General features: G+C 39.4%; 1 protein-coding gene across 4 annotated transcripts in view; it reads left to right on the top strand.

The window, feature by feature from the left end:
• Positions 1–22,903, top strand: part of LOC149192347 (ARM repeat superfamily protein) — a 336,187-nt gene that overhangs the window by 28,985 nt on the left and 284,299 nt on the right. For all 4 annotated transcript variants that reach the window (XM_089404557.1, XM_089404556.1, XM_089404558.1 and 1 more), the window contains exon 2: positions 21,238–21,427. In XM_089404557.1, coding sequence (XP_089260683.1) covers positions 21,238–21,427 — 190 coding nt within the window. The remainder of the gene's footprint in view (positions 1–21,237; positions 21,428–22,903) is intronic.

Below are 22,903 nucleotides of genomic sequence, written 5' to 3'. Positions count from 1 at the left end.
GACCCTTGATGACCCATCCAATATGTAGGTCTTCTTGCAATCATGAAGTCATAAAACAAAATTTGATTATGAAAAAGGTACTTACTTGATTGTGAAGATGTAGTCTTCACCTTGATCATGTTGGCAGTAGTTGAAGTAGATATATTGGCTGAGATCCTTAGATTTCCCTCCAACAAATTGCTGATACATATTGAATTGAAGTTGCTTGCCACGATCCATAGAATAGTTTATGATTTGAGTACTGTTCATATACATTCTCAGATCTGATATCTACAGAAGGATCCAAACTGAGTTGTGGATGATCTTGTCAAAACTGCTATTGAGATCTGAAGACTGTTGATATCTGAAACCCTTGTTGCTGCATACTGATCTCTGATCTAGGGTTTGATCATGACTAGGGTTTGATTCTGCCATGTAGATCTTCAACTGCTTTGATGTCTTGATTCTTGAATGTCTCTTCTCTGCCCTTATTTTGACTGCTGAAACCATTCCTCTGATACCATGTTGAAGAAATCTGGGGCAGGAATATTAAGGTGATTCTTCGTGAAGTGTTAATGCAATTTTATCTTAGATTGATTGTTTACTTCATTATTAGCATGTGTAAATTAACTTCATCAAACTGCTATCAAACAAAAGAGACAAGAACACAAATGGTTGGCTATCTGCCAGGGCCAAAACCTCTCCCTCTTGGAGAGGAAAACCCATGTGTAAATTCTTCTTATAGAGATTCCATTGATGAATACCAAGACCATGACCCTTGACACACTCTGCCTCTCCAAGACCAAGCCATCAATCCTCTTCATTTCAATGCTGAGATCATTATCTTCGCTGCACCACAGAGATCATCACCATCATGTTCTGCAATACCATGACCTTCATCACTGCTGCAACATAGATGCCTTTACATTGTTACAATAGTATCACCAGGATCACTTGCTGCACTGAGATCCTCTGAGTCAATGAGATCACTGATATATATATATATATATATATATATATATATATATATATATATATGATCATGATCTATAATTACTGTGATTGCAATTAAGTCAGGATCAAGACTATGATCCTTGTCACTGTTCCTCGAAGCATGTTGAGACTGCCTTATTCTAGATCTGAATACTGTGATGACACGTATGCCAAGGATCTCTTCATCAAACCCTTATCTCATCATCAGGTCATGGCAAGACTGCAATATATATAGAGGAGATAACGTTTGACATAATATTCATTGATTCGAGAGAATAGATCTATCTCTGCTGTCCAATGACTAGTCTGCTACAGGAGTGCCACCAAGATCAAGATTACTCCTTGTCATACCGAGATTCCCATGCCGATAATGGATAGGCTTTAGTTCTGCTGTTCCTTAACCCATCCGAGGAGACAGCTGAACCCTTAGACCTCATCCTCCTTACTGCGGCTCCATGACCTTGACTGCGGCTCCTTTTCTTGACTGCGACTCTCTACGGCTTCATGCCTTGACTACGACTCCTCCTCTATGCGAGTTCTGTCCTACTCATTTATACCCCAACAGGGTATTTATAGTGGTTGTGCACATATAATTGAGCCGACATTACCTTATGAACCGACGTGACTTCTTGCTTCAAGCTGACATAACATAATTATATATTTTAAATCATTTATTTGGAGCCGACATGATCATTTATTTATTGCTTTTCTTGTAGACTTCAGAAGGCTTGTTTTGAGGCATTGATCTTGGTCTTGGAGGGCTGTTAGACAACTTAGAAGACTTGTACATATTTACATAAACTCATGAAGAGTTTCTATATACATGACATGACTCTTTGACATATAAATAAATCCTAAAGACAACAAGAATAAGTCTTTTAACTAGAGACACTCCTTGCTCATGAAACCCATGTAGCAAGATTACAAAAATAATTTATTTTCTTTTATGACATCAAATACAAAGATCATGTCATTACGAAGACCGAACTTAGTTACACTTTCTTCAACAATCCAAAGGGGGTAGCTCAACTGAAGTAGTAACTGATTGACCGACAACCTTCTTAAGGCATGACACATGGAAGACATTGTGAATTTTGCTTCCCTTCGCTAGCTCCAGCTCATATGCTACTTCACCAATTTGTCTGATTATTTTGTAAGGCCCATAAAATCTTGGTTTTAGTTTCTCTGCACCACTTTTCTTGAGTGAAGATTGTCTATATGGCTGCAATCTTAGGAAAACTAAGTCTCTTACCTCAAAGCTACGCTCCACTCTGTGCGTATCTGCATACATCTTTTGATGGTTCTAGGCGGTTTGCAGATTCTTATTAAGGACCTTAAGGATGTCTTGGCTCTCCTGTATCCAATCTTTTGGCTTTTGGAGCCCTACTATCCCCAAATGCCAAATCGACAAATGATGGAGCATTGTACCCATATAGTGCCCTGAATGGGGTCATCCCAACATATAGATGATAAGTGGTGTTGTTGCAGTGCTCCCCGAGATGTAACCATTTGATCCATGCCTTCTGTTATCATGACACATGGTTATGTAGATACCCCTCAAAGGCTCAATCCATCTATTCACAATTTTTTTTATTTTTTATTTTTATTTTTTCTGACCATTTGTTTGACCACGATAGTTGTTACTAGGGGTCAATTCTGTGGCCACCAATCTAAACAACTCTTGCCAAAATGCATTGATAAACTTGCGATCTCGATCACTAACTATATTTTTAGGCAGCCTATGGAGTTTAAACACCTCCTTGAAGAACAATTTCGCGACTTGTGCTGTCTTATAATTTGTTGAAATCACAAAGAAATGTGTGAACTTGGTCAACCTGTGAACCATTACGTAGATGTAATCCTTGCCTTGTGCCTTGGGTAGACCTGTGATGAAGTCCATCGATATGCATGTAAGTTTTGAAGAACCCTTGGTGTCCTGCTAGTGGTGTGCCATGTGTGGCCTTCAATATCTTCTCCTTGAGTGTGGATTCAGGGACCAGATATAACCTTTCTTTATAGAAAATGACCTCATCTACCATTATGTACTTGTCATCCTAGATGAGACTGTCCATCAACTCACGAACAAACTTGCTTTTGGTATATTCTACCAAGAGGCGGGCTTTCCAATCTCTTGTGATCTTCATCACTAAACACGACTGGTTTCATGGAAAGTGCATCAACCACAATGTTCTTCTCGCCTTTCACGTAACCAATATCAAAATCATAGGCATGAATCTTACTTACCCATTTTTGCTATCTTTCATTTAGGTCCTTTTGCTCCAGGAAGTGTTGCAAGCTGTTGTGATCTATTTTGACCACAAACCTGCCCCCTACCAAGAACTGTCTGACTTCGTCAAAGTGTGCATAATGGTGAGTATCTCTTTGTCGTAGATGGAATAAAGTTTCTAAGGATCCTTGAGTTTTTTCTTTTGAAGGCTATCGAGTGTTTATTCTGCATTAACACAACTCCTATACCCTTACTCAAGGCATTGCACTCCAATATGAAGGGTTGGCTGAAGTCAAGAAGTGCCAACATTGGGCATGAGCTCATCACCTCTTTGTGCTTGTTAAGTGCCCTTTGAGACTCCTCTGTCCACCTGAACACCCTTTTTTTCATCAAGTTTTTCAATGGTGTGCCTATTTGAGAGAATCCCTTAACAAACCATCTGTAATAGCTACAAATCTGAAAGAACCCTCGCAACTCAATAAGGTTCCTTGGTATGGGCCAATCCAGTATGGTCTGTATCTTCTCCTGATGTAGTTGTACCCCTTGTGCAGTGATCACGTGCCCTAGATAAAGGATCTCGATCATCTCGAACTCACACTTTGAGGCCTTGGCATAAAGTGACTGCTCATTCATAATACCTAAAATCTCATCCAAATGTCCCAAGTGCTCTTCCCATGTTTTGCTGTATATGAGGAGGTCATCAAAGAAAACCAATAAGAACTCTCTCAATTGTTTGTTGAAGATGTGGTTTAGGCATGATTGAAAGGTGGCTAGTGCACTAGTCAACCAAAATGGTATGACCTAGAATTCAAAATGCCCATAGTGGCACCTGAAGGTTGTCTTATGCACATCCTGCTCCCAGACTCGGATCTAATGATACCCTGATCAAAGATCAATCTTTGAGAAATACACTGCTCCATGCAACTCATCCAACAACTCATTGATCCTGGGGATGGGGTGCTTGTTTTTGGTGGTCTTTTGGTTTAGGGCTCGATGGGCAATGCACATCCTCCATGTGCCATCCTTTTTCTTCACCAAAACTACCGATGAGGTGAATGGACTCGAACTAGGTCTGATGTGGCTCATGGCTAGTAGTTCTTTGATGGCCTTTTCTATGTCATCCTTGAATTTCTTTGGATGCCTGTAAGGTGTGGTGATCACGGGTTTGGCCCCTTCCTCTCCTCTAGCTCTATGTTGTGCTCAAATCCTCTGTCAGGAGGTCTCCTTGGGGGAATCTATGCAAAAACCTGGTCATGCTTATTCAACAATCACTGAATATTAGCCTGATACTGTTGACTGCTATCTAGCGACTTCTGACTCATAATCAAACATTCTGCTATGCAAGCTACATCTCCATGCCTGAATATAGCCTCCATCTATTAGTTGATACAATTTGAGGACCGCCATTGGACATACCTCTCAACACTACCTTGCTTCTGTTTGATGCCTTGAATTCCATCTCCATTACTTGGTAGTTCATTGAGAACTTTTGTTAAATTTTATGGTATCTTCTTTGTTTGTAACAATTACTTCAATGTCTTATTAGCCCAATAACAACTTAACTTCAGATTTGCAATAGAATTCACATTAAAATTTCAATAACATTCACTTTAGATCGTCATTGACAGTAATTTTAGATAGGAAATCAACAATAAGTACAAGAAGATATGAGATGATAAGTGTTGTGTAAAATGAAATGTTTCAAGTGAATTTTATACTCAAGATACCCAAGAGACATGTCTCTTTGTAAATTGGATCACATATCTTAGTAAATTAAATTCTAGTAAGTTTGCATATTTACATTTTTACCCATAGTTGAAGAACTTGTAAATAATTCTAGGCAGTAACTCCTGGTAAGTATATTTATTTGCATCTTTTTCCTTATCCCATCTTTTATGCAAATACTTGCATAAATTATGGTGCGTAGTAACTTATGTTAAATATGTTATTTACGTGAGTATGAGTTATTTTCAATGAATGGTCATGTCCTTGGAGACATGACTCTTCAACACTAATTATTAGTTAATTATTCATTATTTAGGATTGTTATTATATATATATATATATAATTTTTTTTTATCCATAAAAGGCTTTTAGGAAGGGGAATTAGCCCTTAGTTGCACTCTTTAACACTCCCTTTCAATGAGGGAGGAATTCCACTTGTCAACATTCATCCATTGCTATGCCATCGTGTCCATCATGTGTCATCTTTGCAACTTGTCTCGCCTTTGCTGAAGATTGATATCATAGTCCAATAAGAAAGGATTGAAAGAGGGTGGGTGACAAGACCCTGCCACTCTTGCCAAAAGGACAGAGGTAAGTCCTCATGTTTAGGGATAGAACCCCAACTAGGCTTGATCCTTAGTCATCAAGTTGTTAAACATCATGCATCCTAGTCATAGGGAATACAGTAGTACTTGACGCGTCTTTAGGTAGTACTAATTAACCCTAACCACTTTTTCCCAACTCATTGGCCAAATGAAAGGTACTTCCCAAGGGTTCTAGACTACAAGGGTAGGATGTATGCTGGGGTTTCCAAAGGGGAAAGTGAACCACTCACCTTGTTTTCATATAATGTACTCCATAGGGGAAGGTGAACCACTCATCCTATTCTCACATGCTGGGCTATGTACTCTATAGGGGAAGGTGAACTACTCACCCTGTGCTCATGTAGCTCCAAGAAGTACACCAGGCCCCCAGGAGCTCCTAGAGCTCAATTTCCAACTCAACTAGGACCCTCATGGGAGGGTCTTTCCACAACTCCAAGTCTCTCTTTGAAGGCTAAGAACTTGGCCTTTCCCAAAAGATTTGTGAGGATGTCAACAACCTGTTCATCTGTCTTGATGTGTTGAAGCCTTATTGCTCTCCGTTGTACCATATCTCGAATAAAATGGTACCTAATATCAATATGCTTGGATCGGTTGTGGAACATGGGATTCTCTGAAAGGCAAATGCCACTTTGATTATCACAATAAATGATGGTGGTATCCAACATGTGCTCAAATAGCTCACTGAAGAGCTTCCTCAACCAAATGGCTTCACAACAAGCCATACTAGCTGCAATATATTCAGCCTCAGTAGTGCTTAGTGCAACAAACTTTTGTTTTCGGCTCATCCATGAGATGGAAGCGGATCCCAAAGAGAAACAACATCTAGATGTGCTTTTTCTATCCACCACACTGCCAACCCAATTGACATTAGTATATCCATGTAATCTCAGATCCCTGACAGTGTACCTCAGTCCATGGTTGATAGTACCATGAAGATATCTTAGAAGATTCTTTGTAGCAACCTAATGTATATGATGAGGCTCAACCATAAATTGACTCAATATATTAACAATAAAGCATACGTCTGGTCGTGTGTTCATCAAGAACATCAATGCTCCCATAAGTTGTCTATATTCGGTAGGATTTTCGAAAACGAAACCAACAACACTTCCACATAGCTCCTTGAAATTTAGTTCCATTGGTGTAATCACAGACTTGCAGTCCACCACTTCACATCTTTCTAACAACTTCCTAATATGTTTTCCTTGAGAAAGGAAAATCTCACCTAACTTTTGCTAGACCTCCAAGACTAAGAAGTAATGCATCAATCCTAGGTCCTTCATCTTGAATTCAAAAGTCAACTCCCTCTTACATTGATAAATGAGAGGGTTTGCACTAGTCAGAAATAGATCATCAACATATAAGACCAAAATAAGTGGCATGTCCTTTTCAACCTTGAAGTATAAGTTTGGATCAACATAGCTCCTTGTAAATCCCAACTTCATAAGATAGCTATCAATCCTCTCATACCAAGCCCTAGGGGCTTGCTTTAACCCATAGAGGGCTTTCTTCAACCTGCATACATGAGTTTTTCTATCCTGCTCTTCAAACCCCTAAGGTTGTTCCAAGTAGACTTCTTCCTTAAGTGAGCCATGTAAGAATGCGGTCTTGACATCCATTTGATGCAGGCTCCATCCTTGATTTGCAGCAAGAGCAACTATGGATCATATAGTGGTGTATCGGGCAATAAGAGCAAAAATCTCATCATAGTCGATTCCTTCCTTTTGTGAGAAGCCACGAGCCATGAACCTTGCCTTGTATTTCTCAGCACTTCCATCAACTCCATGTTTAATCTTGTAGATCCATTTCGAAGTGACTACGAACTTGTCCTTGGGTCTAGGCACCACTTCCTAGACATTGTTCTTCATGATTGACTCATATTCCTCAGCCATAACATCTTTCCATACCTGGTGCTTCACAGCTTCTTCGAAAGTGCAAGGTTCAGTTTGAATGATAGTACTCATGGTAGCCAAGTATCCTTGATACTTGGTAGGCTTCTTACTTTCTCGAAAAGTTCCTCTTGGGGTAGCATGATTTTCTGCATCTTGAAGTGTATCTTGAAACCATAGTGGTCTTTTCTTTGAGATAGAGGGATCACAAGGAGGTGGATCAAGTGGATCCATTGGGCCATCAACATTGGGCATAGGTTCATCCATCAGAGGTTCTTCTTGACTTTTAGCAACATCATCATCCTTCCTTGTGATGGGGAGATCCCTTGCTTTTCCGAGGGCAAAGTCTTCATCAAAGGTAACATCTCTACTTACTACTACATTTCTCTGACCAAGTACATAAATTCGATATGCCTTTGAATCTTCACTATATCCAACAAATACACCTTTCTTCCCAGAGGCTTCCAACTTGTTCCTTTTCTCCTTTGGTACATGAAAATATACAGGACAACCAAAGATTCTAAAATGTGCAACATCAAGTTTCTTACCAGTGAAGATTTCTTTAGGTGTCTTGAAATCCAAGCTTTGATGAGGACTCCTATTTTGAACGTACACAACAATGTTCGTAGCTTCTCCCCATAAAAACTTCGGTAGGCCTTGATCATGAATCATGGCATGGGTGGCTTCCATAATTGTATGATTCTTTCTCTCGACAACTCCATTTTGTTGTGGATTGTATGGAACAGTGAGCTCCCTCTTAATACCTGCCTCTTTGCAAAAGTCATTGAATTCATTAGATTCATATTCGGTTCCATTATTAGTTCTCAATGTCTTGATCTTCTTGCTTGTATGATTCTCCACCAATGCTTTGAAAAAGCAAAACCATCTAAATACTTCATCCTTCTTCTTCAAGAAATAAATCCAAGTTTTGCGGGAAAAGTCATCCACAAATATCACATAGTATAAGTATCCTCCCAATGAAGTCACAGGCAAAGGACCAACCATGTCAGAATGGATCAATTGAAGAATATCAATTGTCTTGCTCTCACTAGAAGGGAATGGTCCCTTTGTATGTTTTCCTGCTGCACAACCTTGACAAATTCCTTCATGATTCATATGAAATTTGGGCATCTCTATGACCATCTTCCTTACACTCGGTAAGGCTTTGTAATGTAAGTGAGCAAATCTCTAGTGCCATAGCTCACATTGAATAGAGGTGTCATTTGCTAAAGCTCCCAAAGGACTTCCACCAACTTGATAAAGACCATCAACCCTAAACCCAAGAGTAAAAGCATCTCTAAAGTTCTTATTCCATGCACGTACCTTTCCATCAATGAAAGCTACCTTGAAGCCTTTGTCCTCCATTGTAGAAATAGATACCAAATTCTTCTTCAAATCGGGCACATACAAAACATCTTGAAGATGTATGGTTTGACCATAGTTCAAGTGAAGAGTAACAGTTCCTATTCCTTTCACAGGGTAGGTGGCATTATCTCCAAGAATAATATTTAGATTAGTCTTCCTCTCAACTAAATTTGAGAGAACCTCCTTATATCTAGTGAAATGCCTTGAGGCTCCACTATCAATTAACCAATGATCCAAGGTGTTCGGAGGAGAGGTAGTAGATAAAGCAAAAATGAGATAATACTCATCTTGTTTTTCAACAACATTATTTTCATCATACTTGGTATTTCTTGTCTCTTGAGTGCATCTAGCCAATAGCTCATCAAAACCAGGTATCCTGTCATTGTTGAGAATGGTGGTGACAAATGTTTCCCATGGCCTTGTAAGACCTCCAAGTGCAATAAGGGTGAGTTCCCTGTCAACAATAACTTCTCCAATAGATAGCAAATCATTCTTTACTTGAGTTATTCTCATGAAATATGCTTGTATAGACTCCCCTTTGTCCATTTTGATATCCTTCAACTTGTTCTTGAGAAAGAGAATTTGATTTGCATTGTTGACTTTGAACATCCCTATCAACTTATCATACATTTCCTTGGAAGTTCCCAGATCAAAAATATAAGAGATTAAATGCTTTTGAATGGAGTCAACTAAGATCTTAGCTTTGACCTCACCTTTTCTATACTTCATTCTGGTAGGAGCAGGTGTGTTTGAAGGAGGCTCCACCACTTTCCGGTGCACATAATCCAACACTTCATGTTCCTTCAAGGTCAAATCAAGAGTCATATTCTAGGCATGATAATCTAATTTGTCATTGAGCTTATCCTCTGTCTTGAAATAAGAGTGAGTAGCCATGGAGACTTGTTCCAATAGGCTTTGTTTAACAACAACAATTATTCAACAATGATTGCTTCCCTTGTTCCTTAGGCTTGTCTTCACCCGGGCTCTGATACTATGTTAAATTTTATGGCGTGTTCTATGCTTGCAACAATTACTTCAATGTCTTATTAGTCCAATAACAACTTTACTTCAGATTTCCAATAGCAATTACATTAAAACTTCAGTAGCATTCACTTTAGATCGTCACTGATAGTAATTCTAGATAGGACATCAACAATAAGTTCAAGAAGATATGGGATGATAAGTGAAATTGTGTACAATTAAAAGTTTCAAGTGAATTTTATACTCAAGATAACACAAGAGACATGTCTCTTTGTAAATTGGATCACATATCTTTGTAAATTAAATTCTAGTGAGTTTGCATATTTACACTTTTACCCATATTTGTTAAAGTGTTGAAGAACTCATAAATAATGGTGGGTAGTAACTCTTGGTAAGTATATTTATTTATATCTTTTTCCTTGTCCCATCTTTTACGCAAATGCTTGCTTAAATTATGGTGGGTAGTAACTTATGGTAAATATGTTATTTACATGAGTATGGGTTATTTTCAACGAATAGTCATGTCCTTAGAGACATGACTCTTCAACACTAATTATTAGTTAATTATTCATTATATATATATAGATATATATATATATAAGGCTTCTAGGAAGGGGTATTAGCCCCTAGTTGCACTCTTTAACAAATTTCCCAACGAGTATAACCGTTGTACCCCCAATACACCATTGGTGTTTGCAAGATCTACTACATTGAATTCATCGGTGAATGTGTAGTTGTCTAGTGTCATGCTCAAGTGTGGAATTATTTTCGTGCATGTCATGTTGTACCCATCAACCACCACAACGCTAAAGCCCTCAAACTCTTTTACGGGAATACCTCTCTTCGCCACCAAAGTTGCATTGATGAAATTGTGAGTTACTCCGCCATTGACCAAAGCTATGATTCGTTGTCCCTGTATGACCCCCTTCATCCTGAAGGTGTAATATCTAGGGACTGCAGAAAGAATGGTGATAGTACCACCCTTAGTTCTTGTTCAAGGTCTGTCATTCCCTTTAGCTTCCTCATGCGACTGCTCCCACTTTGAACTACTAGGCTCACTTCTTGGTGCTGGCATTTTATCCTCTTCGTCGTGTTGTCTGACATCACCTCGTTATAGTGGACCCTCCCCTTGCTCAAGCATCTGTGACTTGGTTTCCATGGCTCCTTGCAAGTGAAACAAAGTTTCTTCCTTCTTAGCTTGCTTCGAGTTTCGTCATCCAACCTGTCCTTCCTAGCCCACTCCCTCTGGAATTGCTTCTTAATACTTATCCTTGTTCTTCTAAGTGATGAGTGGTTTGGATGGAAATTTAGTCTTTAGGTGCAACATCTTCCATGTCTCGTGTCGTAGTGATGACATTTTGTGAGGTTGTGGGTTTGAAGGCCTTGACCCAACCACACAGTGGTTCGACTAAACCCTCTGTGAAGAGCATGATCAACCTTTGTTTAGATGTTTGTCACCATAACAACCACTCGCTAAAATTATGAAATGTAGGCATTTGGTGTACTAACATGCTTGAGTTGTGCTAACTCCTTGAAGTGTATCTCTATATCCTTCCTCTCAAAATGGTCTATCAATCTTTGTGTGAAGTCCACGTAAGAAGTAATGTTGGCATGTCCTAGGGTGCCCAATCTGTGGTGTCACCATTCATGAGCTTCTCCTTCCAAATGCAAGGTGGTGAACTTGATAGCCTCTGCTTCCAACATTGGGTTAAGTTGGAAGTAGGTGTATAACTTTTGTACCCAAGACCTTGGCTAGTACTTGATGACCCATCGAAAGAGGGGATGGACAACTTCCCAATCTTGTGTAATAGGTCATAATTCTGCTGAGTGCCCTTGTTATGATTCAGGGGCCTATTTCTGTACTTCATGTTACTGAACTCTGTAAAGGTCACGACAACTCGAACATCTTCTCCTAGTGACACATACTCCCAAAAATATTATGAAAATCTTTGTTTTGTTTTGTAGGTCCTTGGTTTACTGCTCCCCGACCATCTAGAAACTGGGGTAGTAGAGGTCTAGGGTTCCTTCTACTGGTTGCCCCTGTGTTAGTTTGTGCAGAGATGTTAAAGGGACCAGGGTTATGGTTGTTGCTTCCTCCCGAAGAACTATTGCTAGCTCGGGTAGTTGCTTCCTTCTGAAAAAATTCTGCTACTTCTGGTAGTTGCTTCCTTCCGAAAAATTTCTGCTAGCTCCATTAGATCCATTAGTAGCATTGTTACCTGCATTGTTTAGATTTGCCACAATTTGGGTAAAAAATTGGGCCATCTGCTGTTGTACTTGTGCCATCAGTTGAGCTATCTGCTGCTGCCCTTGTGTCATCTGTTGGGTTATCTATTGCTGCCTTCTTGCTAGCTCCCTAAAGATGTCAAAGGGGTTCGTTTCTGGTGGTTGTTCTTCCGTGTTTGACATGAATGAGTGGTGGGTACCCTTATTTTTCTTGACTATAATGTTTTCCTTGTCCTCTGGGAGCTTCCAGAGATTATAGGCTCACAGGTTGACAAGATGTACAACTCGGAAACCACTGTAACGTCCCTCTTTGGAAGATTAATTCCGTGCTAAGATTTCCAATGAATAAAAAATAATTGTATTTCGTAACAACATTACAATACTCATTAATTTTTGAAACAATGGTGCTTATAATTGGATACACATTAGTATAGTAAGGAATTTAGGCAATTAACTGATACTACAAACAACCATTTATAAACTAGGGCCGTTTCAACAAGCAATTACAAACTCACATAGATCCACAAATAACATCATAAACATAGCTTACTAGATTGTAGCAATCCATCACAGGTTAGGGTCCTATCTCAGCCCTGCTGTCACAAATCACACTAATTGGTCTTGATGGTTGCTTCGCACTATAATTGCCTTAGCTGCTACCCATGGCCTTAGAAATAGCCTCTCGGATTCTTCTACTACAGGGAATTTACCCTTAGTTTCCCTTTACCTCAGGCAGGCCTGTATTGGTCTTTCGCATCCTCAACAAACTAAATACAACCCTCCACTATCTCAAGGAGTCTCCAACCTCGTTGTCATAAAGAAAGAGTGTCCAGCCTCATTGCTACCTCAGAACAATGACCAGCTGCCTCACAGGGTTGATTCTAGCCCTTGCTCCCACAAACAATCAAAACACTAGTCCTTGCTTGCCTCAGGGATAGTTCGCTGCCATAGACAATTAATTAATTACCAGTTCTCGCTTGCCTCAGAGATAGTTCGTTGCCACAGACAATTAATTACAAGTCTCTCTTGCCTCAAAGATAGTTTGCTGCCACAGAGTGATCAATCCAACCCTCGCTACCTCAAAAATGGAGATTCCAGCCTTGGTTTTGCCTCAGAAAGATGATCCAACAATCAAAATTTGGCCATGTAACCAGAAAGGTAGAAGGATTTGCTAGGGTGGATTCATTCACCACCAAAACCAATAAGAAAGAAGGGGTCTTAAAATCCTCCAAGAGCCTCAACTCAAAAATTAGAAATAACAACAATCCATGATGCTCGTAATGAATCTCCTCTCCTTTTTATAGATTCCGCTCGGGGTTTTCTCCTCCCGATTTTAATCGAGTGACTAACAAGTTTCCCTTCATTTGCCCCAAATTGACTTTTATTGCAAGTTTCCCTCCATTTTTGTTGAGAAATCTAGGGGCAACAAGCTAGGTGATTTCTCTTCTTGATAACTGCTTGTGATTTGTTTTTACTTCACTTAGTTAGCTTCTTCTTTCACTTATTATTATTAGTATTCTCTATCATCAATTAACTATCAAAGCTCAAAGAACAATGAGACAATAGGGCATAATATGTAGGCTATCAACTAGGGCCAAAACCTCTCCAACTGAGAGGAAAACCCACAAGAATTCTTCTTCTTATAGAATCTTTAATTGACCAATTCCAAGACCTAGACCCTTGACCAAGACCCTCCAAGACCAAGTAAAACCTTGCTTCTAGCAACTTCTACAAATTCTGACGTCTAGCAGCTTCTTCTGCAATTTTGACCTCCCCAGCAGATTCTTCTGCAACTTTGACCTACAAAAAAATAAATCTTTTGCAGAAACCATAACCCTTCATGTGTGATAAATGATGGTGTGATCTTGTTCCTTTCTCGTTCGCTTGGGTAGATTCTCTCTTCTAGAGAATTCAGCTTGCAAAATATCTCTTCTTGATGACCCAACTTCACTTCTGCAACTCGGCTTTATTCTAGCAACATGAACCCTTATTCCTTCACACATGTGGAGAGAAGTAGCCCAAAAACAATCCCAAAAACTCGATTTTCTCTTCCTCCTCTGTCTTCTTCTCCTTTGCGCTCTTTTTCCTTCTTGTGATCGAACTTGTTTAAGTGAAGTGTTTCCTTGAATGAGGCCGAGTCCTTCCTGATATAAGTTTTCTTGTCCATCATTTGAGGCTGAATTGCAACTGTCTCTAGGCCGACTTGTTCATTGCAATTTGACAAGGTCTTGGAAGGTCCTTTGACTTGAATTTGACTCAAATAATTTTTCTTACAATATGTAACATGCCCTAAAAGTGTCTTTCATACATCACAATGACTCATAAGCCCTAGAAGCTTTCAATGGGAGCTTGACCTACAAAATATATTTCCTTGAGCATGCAACCCATGCCTCAAGAACAATAATAATAAATTTATTTTTCTCATTACATTAAATACATAAAACCATGATTACATATGCCATAATGAAGACTGAACCTAGTTACATATTTCAACGCTCCCTCTTAACTAGGGAGGTATTCATAATCCATACAATGTACCTGGACATTTTCAATTTGAAGAATTTACATAAGAAGAGTCGGATTAGTAACCTATCTGTATAGAATTATATTAAATAGCATTGTCACATAGCAAGGCCTTGACTAACAACTCTATCTCTCCACAAAATCAGAGCACAATGCTGGTGAGACCAATGATTTACAGACACCAACATCATTGTCTCTCAAGGAACACACCCCACCCGGGTGTATACAGGGTATGTCCTTCTCAGACTTATTCTTATCTTGGATTCCCAGACCTCAAAGAATATCGATCCTTTACGACTAATCTTATCTTGGATGCCCTACTTGTTAATTTTAGGTATGTTCTATGCTTAGAGCAATTTATTTCAATTTTCACAGTTAGCTCAATATCTTTTCCAGATTAGCAATCACATCAGCATTAAAGTAAATTGCAGATAGAACATAAACATAGATCGCAGAAGACAAGCCAAGACAAGAGGACACAAGATGTGGCGCTAGCCAGGGAGAAACCCCAATGTGGGGAAACCCTTGATCAATTCTTCTTATATGTTCTTCAATAGTTCAGCAGAGAGAGAGAGAGAGAGTACATTTACAACAGAAGTCAACACTTTGACGTATAATAGCATAGATCATCTCTAAGAAGATGATACATGAGATAGCTGAACTCAGTTGAAGACATGCTGCTTCAACTGATTCTCCAAGGTGACTCCACCTATCATTGTGCTGCACCTCGTCATCATGCTGCACCTCACCGTGCTGCACCATGCTGCACCCATCATCACTATGCTGGACCTCATAACCATGCTGCACATATCATACTACTACACCTTATGCTGCCACTGCTGTCCCATTGTTATTATTGCACCATGCTGCCACAACTATCATGCTTCACCTAATCATGACTGTACCCATCACTTACTACATCATGTACTTGTTGTCACACATGCTGTTCCAATGTTTAGCACCTATGATTGCTTGCTGTTCCAATGCTTAGCACCTATGATTGCTTGCTGTTCCATTGTTAGTCATGGCTGCTCCTATGATTGATTGCTGTCCCATTGTTAGTCATGACTCATGGCTGCTCCTATGATTGCTTGCTGTCCCATTGTCCTACAACAACCCAACAATCATGCTTAAAACATACATTTAACATGGCTGCCTCCTCATGCTGCTATTCTGGGCATATGACAGCCCCTAACACTTCCATGCTGACTTGTTTAGGAGTGACTAGGCCTGTGGCCTGCCACAGACCTTAGCTGCACACACACCAAGCACCTAAGATGCATGCTACAGCTCACTGTTCTGAGGTCTGTTTGGTTGCATCAAACTAGGCCTGGTTAGGGCACACAACTGTCCTTAACCAACCTTCTTTTGTGCCCAAAAACACTCCCAAGAGATGCGGTTGTCCTTCTTGGAGGGGCCGAGGTTGGCTGCTTCAATTCTGGGCTGCCCTAGCCCTTGTCTACCCTTCGACCTGCCTGTGATTTATTGTGGCAACCTACAACAAGACTGTGTAGGGTTGCGGCTGCCTTTCCATGGATCTGCACCCTTCCAAAGTGCCGTCAAAACTGTCCTATGGTTGCGACTCTTCCAGCAAGGGAACTCGGCCCCTTCTCCAGCACTTTGGACCCTTGAAATAGACCCAAAACAGTCCTCGTTTTACACGCTGTCCCTACCTTTTCCTGCTGCGGCTACCACAGGGAATTATCCTCTTTCAACGAGCTCTCTTCCTCCACAAATGGATGCGTAGAGCTGTCATAGGCTAGGGCTTGCTAGGATTGCATCTAGGGCTACTAAGACCTCCTCCATTGCTGCGTAGATCCTCCTTCTTAGGGTTGTGTTAGGGCATCCACCTTAGGACTGTGTTAGGGCTTGTAGAGACTGCGTCTAGGGCTTCATACTAGGACTCCTTTACCTTCTGCGTTTTAGGGCTTCCTCTCTTAGATTTCTCTTCCACTAAAACCTAGAACAAGTGGAGAGAAATCAAGAGTGAAGTGTGTGTGAAATGACTCTCAAGTCATCTCCTTTTATACTAAAACGTTGAGCACATGTGGGGGTTATTTGGTTGCTGGCCGACTTTGACGAATTGTCTTATAACACAAATAAATTCATAACTCCATGAATACTTATAGGAATCAGATGATCTTTAAATCAATCCTACACCTCTTGATGAGAGGGATCCACGAAAAATATCAGTTGCCATAAATAAGATGACCCACATGTAGTTTGGCCCTAGTTGCCAATTTTAACACTACCACATCCTCAAAGACTATCGGATGTTAGATGCTTACCCAATCCTCCATTCTTTCTTGCCAAGTGAAGACAATAATGATGTGTCTATCTCTCCCTCTCAACTTAGGGAGGATATGCCCATTCCAATGAAGGAATGTACCCAAGCTCCCTCTTAGCTAGGGACTTGCTTCGAAGTTTCTTAATTAGAAACTTGCTTCTAGGCTCCCTCTTAACTAGGGACCTGTTTTCAGTAGCAACTATTTCTTCTTTGGTGGAGATCATGGGAACTTCAACTGCTTGTAGAGCTCCTCCATTCGATGTCATGAGTTTCATTCTCAATATTATGGAGCCTTTATCTTTTGGAACTTCTTCGACCATCTATCCATCACTTTCCTTCTCGAATTATGTCAGTCATGTCATCCTTCCTTTCACCGGAAAGTGATCCATTAGACCATATTTGGCTTTTCCTCGTACAACTACTTTTTCTACATCATGTATCCTTCAGGATCTTTCATCCTTCTACATGAGTACCAGTTGTAGATGACATCCACACCTCCCTTTTGGTAGCCCTGTATTAGCCCATCCAGATATTGTTCAAAAATAAAAAATGAACATCAAATAAAAAATTACCTTTTGTGATGGCCCTTCATCATGACATCTACTTGTTGTAAAATCAACATCCTGCATACATATTGACACATCTCCAAGATATTCAATTGTCAAGGGTCTTCTTTCTTTTCAAACTTTCCCAAAGTCTTCATATCTTTCCCATGGAGATATCATGGCCAATTCTTCTAATCATTGGATGTTGATTGCCTTTTCTAGGTGACCATAATTGCATATTTCACAATCTCTTCTTTTCTTTATTCACATATTGCTTCCCAGGAATTTCCAATCATAGTTCCTTCATCTTTGTCAACCACCTCATATTTCATATGAGGACATATTATGTTGATTTCATCTAGTCAATATGTGAACCATGCCTTTATGCATTTCTAGAAGAGAACCCTTTCCTTTGATCATACTCATGAGATAGAGTATCCATCCATGCTATTTGCAACTATATGATGACATGACCTAATTTATTAAACATATGCATACATACCTCTTTTCTTCTTTTGATCATCTAGACAAACTTCAACAACTTCTTTCCCTTGATCGAAAGTACTTCAATCATCTTGACATGCTGCATTCCTTTGTCATCATATCATCATTCTTCCAAATAGTGAATCCCATCCAAGGTGGTATTCTTAGCGAGACACTTGCTTCTTCCAAGAGATGAACCTTCTAATGAAGATTCTAATGGAGGATCTTGATTATCCTCATCCTGCAAATGCTCCTTTCCAATGATGTATGATGAGCTCTACACTAGATGACTTCCTTCTACCCATAAGTACTACTTATCCTTCTAATGAGGTTACCTACTTCCTTCTAATGATGACTGCCATAGTCTTTGACTTTCACTATCTTTCAAGCTTCTTTTGACGTCATAAGCTCTTGCTTCCTTCATATGCTATGATGCCATCTCCTAAAATGATGCATCCTATCATGCTTCTAATGCTTTCAACTATGAAAGCTATACTTTTCAAAACTTGAAATGAACCAAGTGGAGAAGATTATCTCAATCATATTTGAGATCTTTTACTTCCTCCTCCTTTGATTTATTCTTTTCAGCTTCATCCACTTCCTCAGTGATATGGGCTTCTTCCCTTCCTCTTTTGTTGTTGTCCTTCTTGAGCTTGGAACAATCTCTCTTGAGCTAGCATTGAACCTTCGCCATATTCTTCTTCCTTTTCTGAGGACCAAATTTTCCAAACATTCATTTTCTCTTTGCCATGGCAACAAATGCTTGTGTTTGCTCGTTTGATCCTACATCACTTTTTGCCTTTGGCCTGGTTTCTTCAATTTGGCATAGTGACCATAGTTCATTGAACAAGGTAGCCTCTTTCTTTCCATAAATGCTTGATGTAAAGTTTCCCCATTCCTCTGGTAGTGCATTGAGTACTATAGTTGTCATTTCCTTATCAGACATTATTTCTCCCAACTTTGTAGCTAGTCTCTAATTTCTGACACCCACCCTCATAAAGTATGAGGCTATTCCTTCTTCTTTTGATATCTTCATCTTGTAGAGTTCTTGTCTTAACGAGATCACTTCTCCTGTAGTGCTTACGGAGAATAATTCTACAAGTTTGTCATATATTTCTTTTGATGTTTCTAATTTTGATACATAGGGTATGAGGGGATCTTTAATGGATTCTATGAAAATCCTTTGAGCCCTTACTTCCCCTTTCATGTACTTTGCAAGAGCTTGAGCTTCTTCCTCTGGAGGTTTAGTGATTGAGCCCTTAACATGATTCACGACTTCATTTTCTATGAGGATCAAATCTTTCCTCTTCTTCCATGCAAGAAAGTTTGATGCCCCAACCAACTTGTTGCTTTCCTTGCAAAAAGACATTTTGATAGATTCAGATGTGGACATAAAAATACTTGTGAACATACTCCTTGATGACAATATCTTCAACTCATTGCCTTCTTGATTTTGATGATGATATTGATAGTGGAGGATGACTTCTTGATGGAGATGTCTTCCTTCAAAAGGTGATCCTTCAAAGAGGGGGAGATCACCTTGGTTTCTTGATGATGATGACAACGCCTTCTCTTGCTTCCCTTGGATGTGTAAACTTCAAGATGCTTCAAAGTCCTTCTTTTAGTGGAGGTAGGGTTTTTAAGATCTTCCCTTTCTTGAGCGAGGTTCCCAAGAATGCTTTTAAGTGTAGAATCCTTCTTTGAACGAACTAGGGTTTGTAGGTCTTCTTCTAGTTACTTTCTTCAAGATGATGATTTAATCCTTGTCCTTGTAGTGCCTTTGAGATGAGAGGTCCCTTTTGATGGTTGATGCTCTTGATGATTTTCTAGTGCTTCAGTACTTGAGTGTCCTTCTTTGAGCTTCCCTTCCTTGATTTGTCACCTTAGCTCTGATACCATGTTGAGAAATCTAGAGGCAGCAAGGTAGGTGATTTCTCTTCTTGATAATTGCTTGTGATGTGTTTTTACTTCACTTAGTTAGCTTCTTCTTTCACTTATTATCTATCATCAAACAACTATCAAAGCATAAAGAACAATGAGACAATAGGACACAATATGTAGGCTATCATCCAAGGCCAAAACCTCTCCAACTGAGAGGAAAACCCACAAGAATTCCTGTTCTTATAGAATCTTCAATTGACCAATTCCAAGACCTAGACCCTTGACCAAGACCCTCCAAGACCAAGTCAAACTTTGCTTCTAGCAACTTTTGCAACTTCTGACTTTTAGCAGCTTCTTCTGCAATTTTGACCTCCCCAACAGATTCTTCTACAACTTTGACCTGGCAAGAAAAAATCTTCTGCAAAAACCCTAACCCTTGCGTGTGTGCGAAATGATGGTGTGATCTTGTTCCTTTCTCCTTTGCTTGGGTAGATTCTCTCTTCTAGAGAATTCAGCTTGCAAAATAGCTCTTCTTGATGACCCAACTTCACTTCTGCAACTTGGCTTGATTGCAGCAGCATGAACCCTTATTCCTTCACGCATGTGGAGAGAAGTAGCCCAAAAACAATCCCAAAAGCTCGATTTTCTCTTCCTCTGTCGTCTTCTCCTTCGCACTTTTTTTCCTTCTTGTGATCGAACTTGTGTGAGTGAAGTGTTTCCTTGAATGAGGCCGAGTCCTTCCTTATATAGGCTTTCTTGTCCATGATTTGAGGCCGACTTGCAATTGTCTCTAGGCCGACTTGTTCATTGCAATTTGACAAGGTCTTGGAGGGTCCTTTGACTTGATTTTGACTCAAATAATTTTTCTCACAATATGTAACATGTCCTAAAAGTGTCTTTCATACATGAAAATGACTCATAAGCAAAAGAAGCTCTCAATGGGAGCTTGACCTACAAAATAAATTTCCTTGAGAATGAAACCCATGCCTCAAGAACAATAATAATAAACTAATTTTTCTCATTACATCAAATACATAAAATAATGATTACATATGACATTATGAAGAGTGAACCTAGTTACATATTCAACAATTTTCCCTAAATTAACTATCATTATCTAATGTGACCTAAGTAACATCAAATAATGGTTTCCCAATTTACAAATGACTATAGCCTTCAGTGTTAAATAGGCTACTATGTTGTCCCTTGGGTAGTTTGAATAGTACATTACAGAAACTTGGAGTAGAAACATTAAATTTGGCTTTCTGTTTATGGAACTTGGAGTAAGTATTTGCCATCCTGACTTTTAGTACTTTTCTGGTGTATTTGTTCTATTTCTAACTGGATTTTTGATGTGAAATTTGATTATTGCTCATCTTTCTCTTCTTATCTTTAAAGTTTTGACAGAGGATTGACCTATTTTTAGCACTTGTTTTGTCACTCATGCTCATAGCAAAACTAGACAGTACATGATCCCGGGCTTGATGTTATACTGACACTACTATATATGTTACTTTCATTTTTACAGATACATCCTCTTGCCTCTGCTGCTACTTTTAGATGATTCCATAGCTTGCAGATCAACCAAAGACATGGATTCTGTAAATAGCTCAAGAAGAGATGGTACACTTTTCATGATTAGCGATAGTGTAGCTGAAGGTGTTTTATTGTGTCTAGAGGAGCTGCTGCGGCGATGCACATTAACAACAATAGATCAGGTAACTATCAAATGTCTTATATATGCTTGTGAGTGATGGAAGTAAGCAAACCCTTATAGGCTTAACATTGCCTACCAGGAGGTCACAAGTTGCATGTCTACATCACTGCTCTTTAAAACCTAAGATAGTGTAACCTTCATAGATATTTTGGCTTATGGAGTTTATCTGATCCTATTCTTGATATATATTTAAAGTATGTTTTGTTTGAAACTGCTTATGTTGAGTGAAGTTTATTTGCAAGTTAAAGTATTTGGGTTTGGCTCAAATAATGTGTCTGCTCAGTAAATTTATGCTTTGTACACATGCAACTATGTAGCTAGGAGTCAATGCTAGCTTATTTAGTTATGCTGTTAACTTTCCTCTGCAGAAGCTTACCTTTATTTCTTCCTGTCAGGAATTATATAACTTTTTGTCATCCATAGGTTTGAGTTTTTCTAGGAGTAAAGGCTTCCCCTATGGGTTGAATTAAATAGTTTTTGCATCAATGATGTCTCTGCTATATTAAATTTGAATGTTAAAATGACAGAAGTTTTTCTCTCTGAATATCTCCTTTGCATGATATATCTCATGATTTGTAGGCTTGTAATGAGATGCATATTAATTGGTATTGGGCTAGGTATAACCCATGCTGTGATCTTTATTGGGATCATAAATCTAGTCCATGACAACTGAAGACAATTCTAAGAGCTGGTGAGTGAAAAATCTTCTGTTCAAAGAGATGGCCAGCATTTTCATCTCTGATAAGGAATTTTTTGAATTCCCTTTTGACATTGAGGGAGTTACAATTTGCACGGATGTGCTACTGTATTTAGACAGGTCTTAAGAAGCTTGGGAAACACGTGAAGTAATATGTGTTGCCTCAAAATTTAGCAGGTCTTGTGAGGGGAGCTCACAAGACAAGAACTAGACCAAGGGACAACAATGTGAGGTTTGGCCCATTGTCACCACAGCTACTACTTCCTGCTGTTTAGTGGACTTTTACCACAAGGGACGGTTCCCTATATTAGGTCACCTAAAGGATATATCTAGTCCAAGGGTTAATGGTGACAAAAATAGGCCAAGGAGGGATGCTCTTCTTAAGAACAAGGCTCAACTAGCACAATTAGGGCAATGCACATTCTCCAAGAGGCCTAGTTAGGGCACAACATGACCTAGGGATAGATAATATGCAAGGTAGGCTTATCTAGGATCATAAGGCCATGAAAAGGCTTATAATAGATGTATATGATCAATATACGGCACAAGAAGCCTTCAAAAAGCCTCAAGTTGAAGCCTAGGGAAAAACTAGGGCACGATTTACCCAGGGCAAGAGATGTCAGCCCTAAAATGGATGAACCAACCACTAAAGAGCTTGATTTTGAGGCAAATACCTCACAACCAAGTGTTGAATCCCTCCAGAAGGCAATGTTGTTCACCTTAGTTGAAATTTATGCCCTAACCCTAGCCATCGACTTTCCTTAGGAGGTCGAAATTAAG

Source organism: Pinus tabuliformis, chromosome 2_2 (assembly GCF_031772625.1).
Source record: "Pinus tabuliformis cultivar Carrire ecotype Pingquan chromosome 2_2, CPIR1, whole genome shotgun sequence".
Taxonomy (NCBI): domain Eukaryota; kingdom Viridiplantae; phylum Streptophyta; class Pinopsida; order Pinales; family Pinaceae; genus Pinus; species Pinus tabuliformis.
This window is presented reverse-complemented; position numbering and strand designations above follow the sequence as displayed.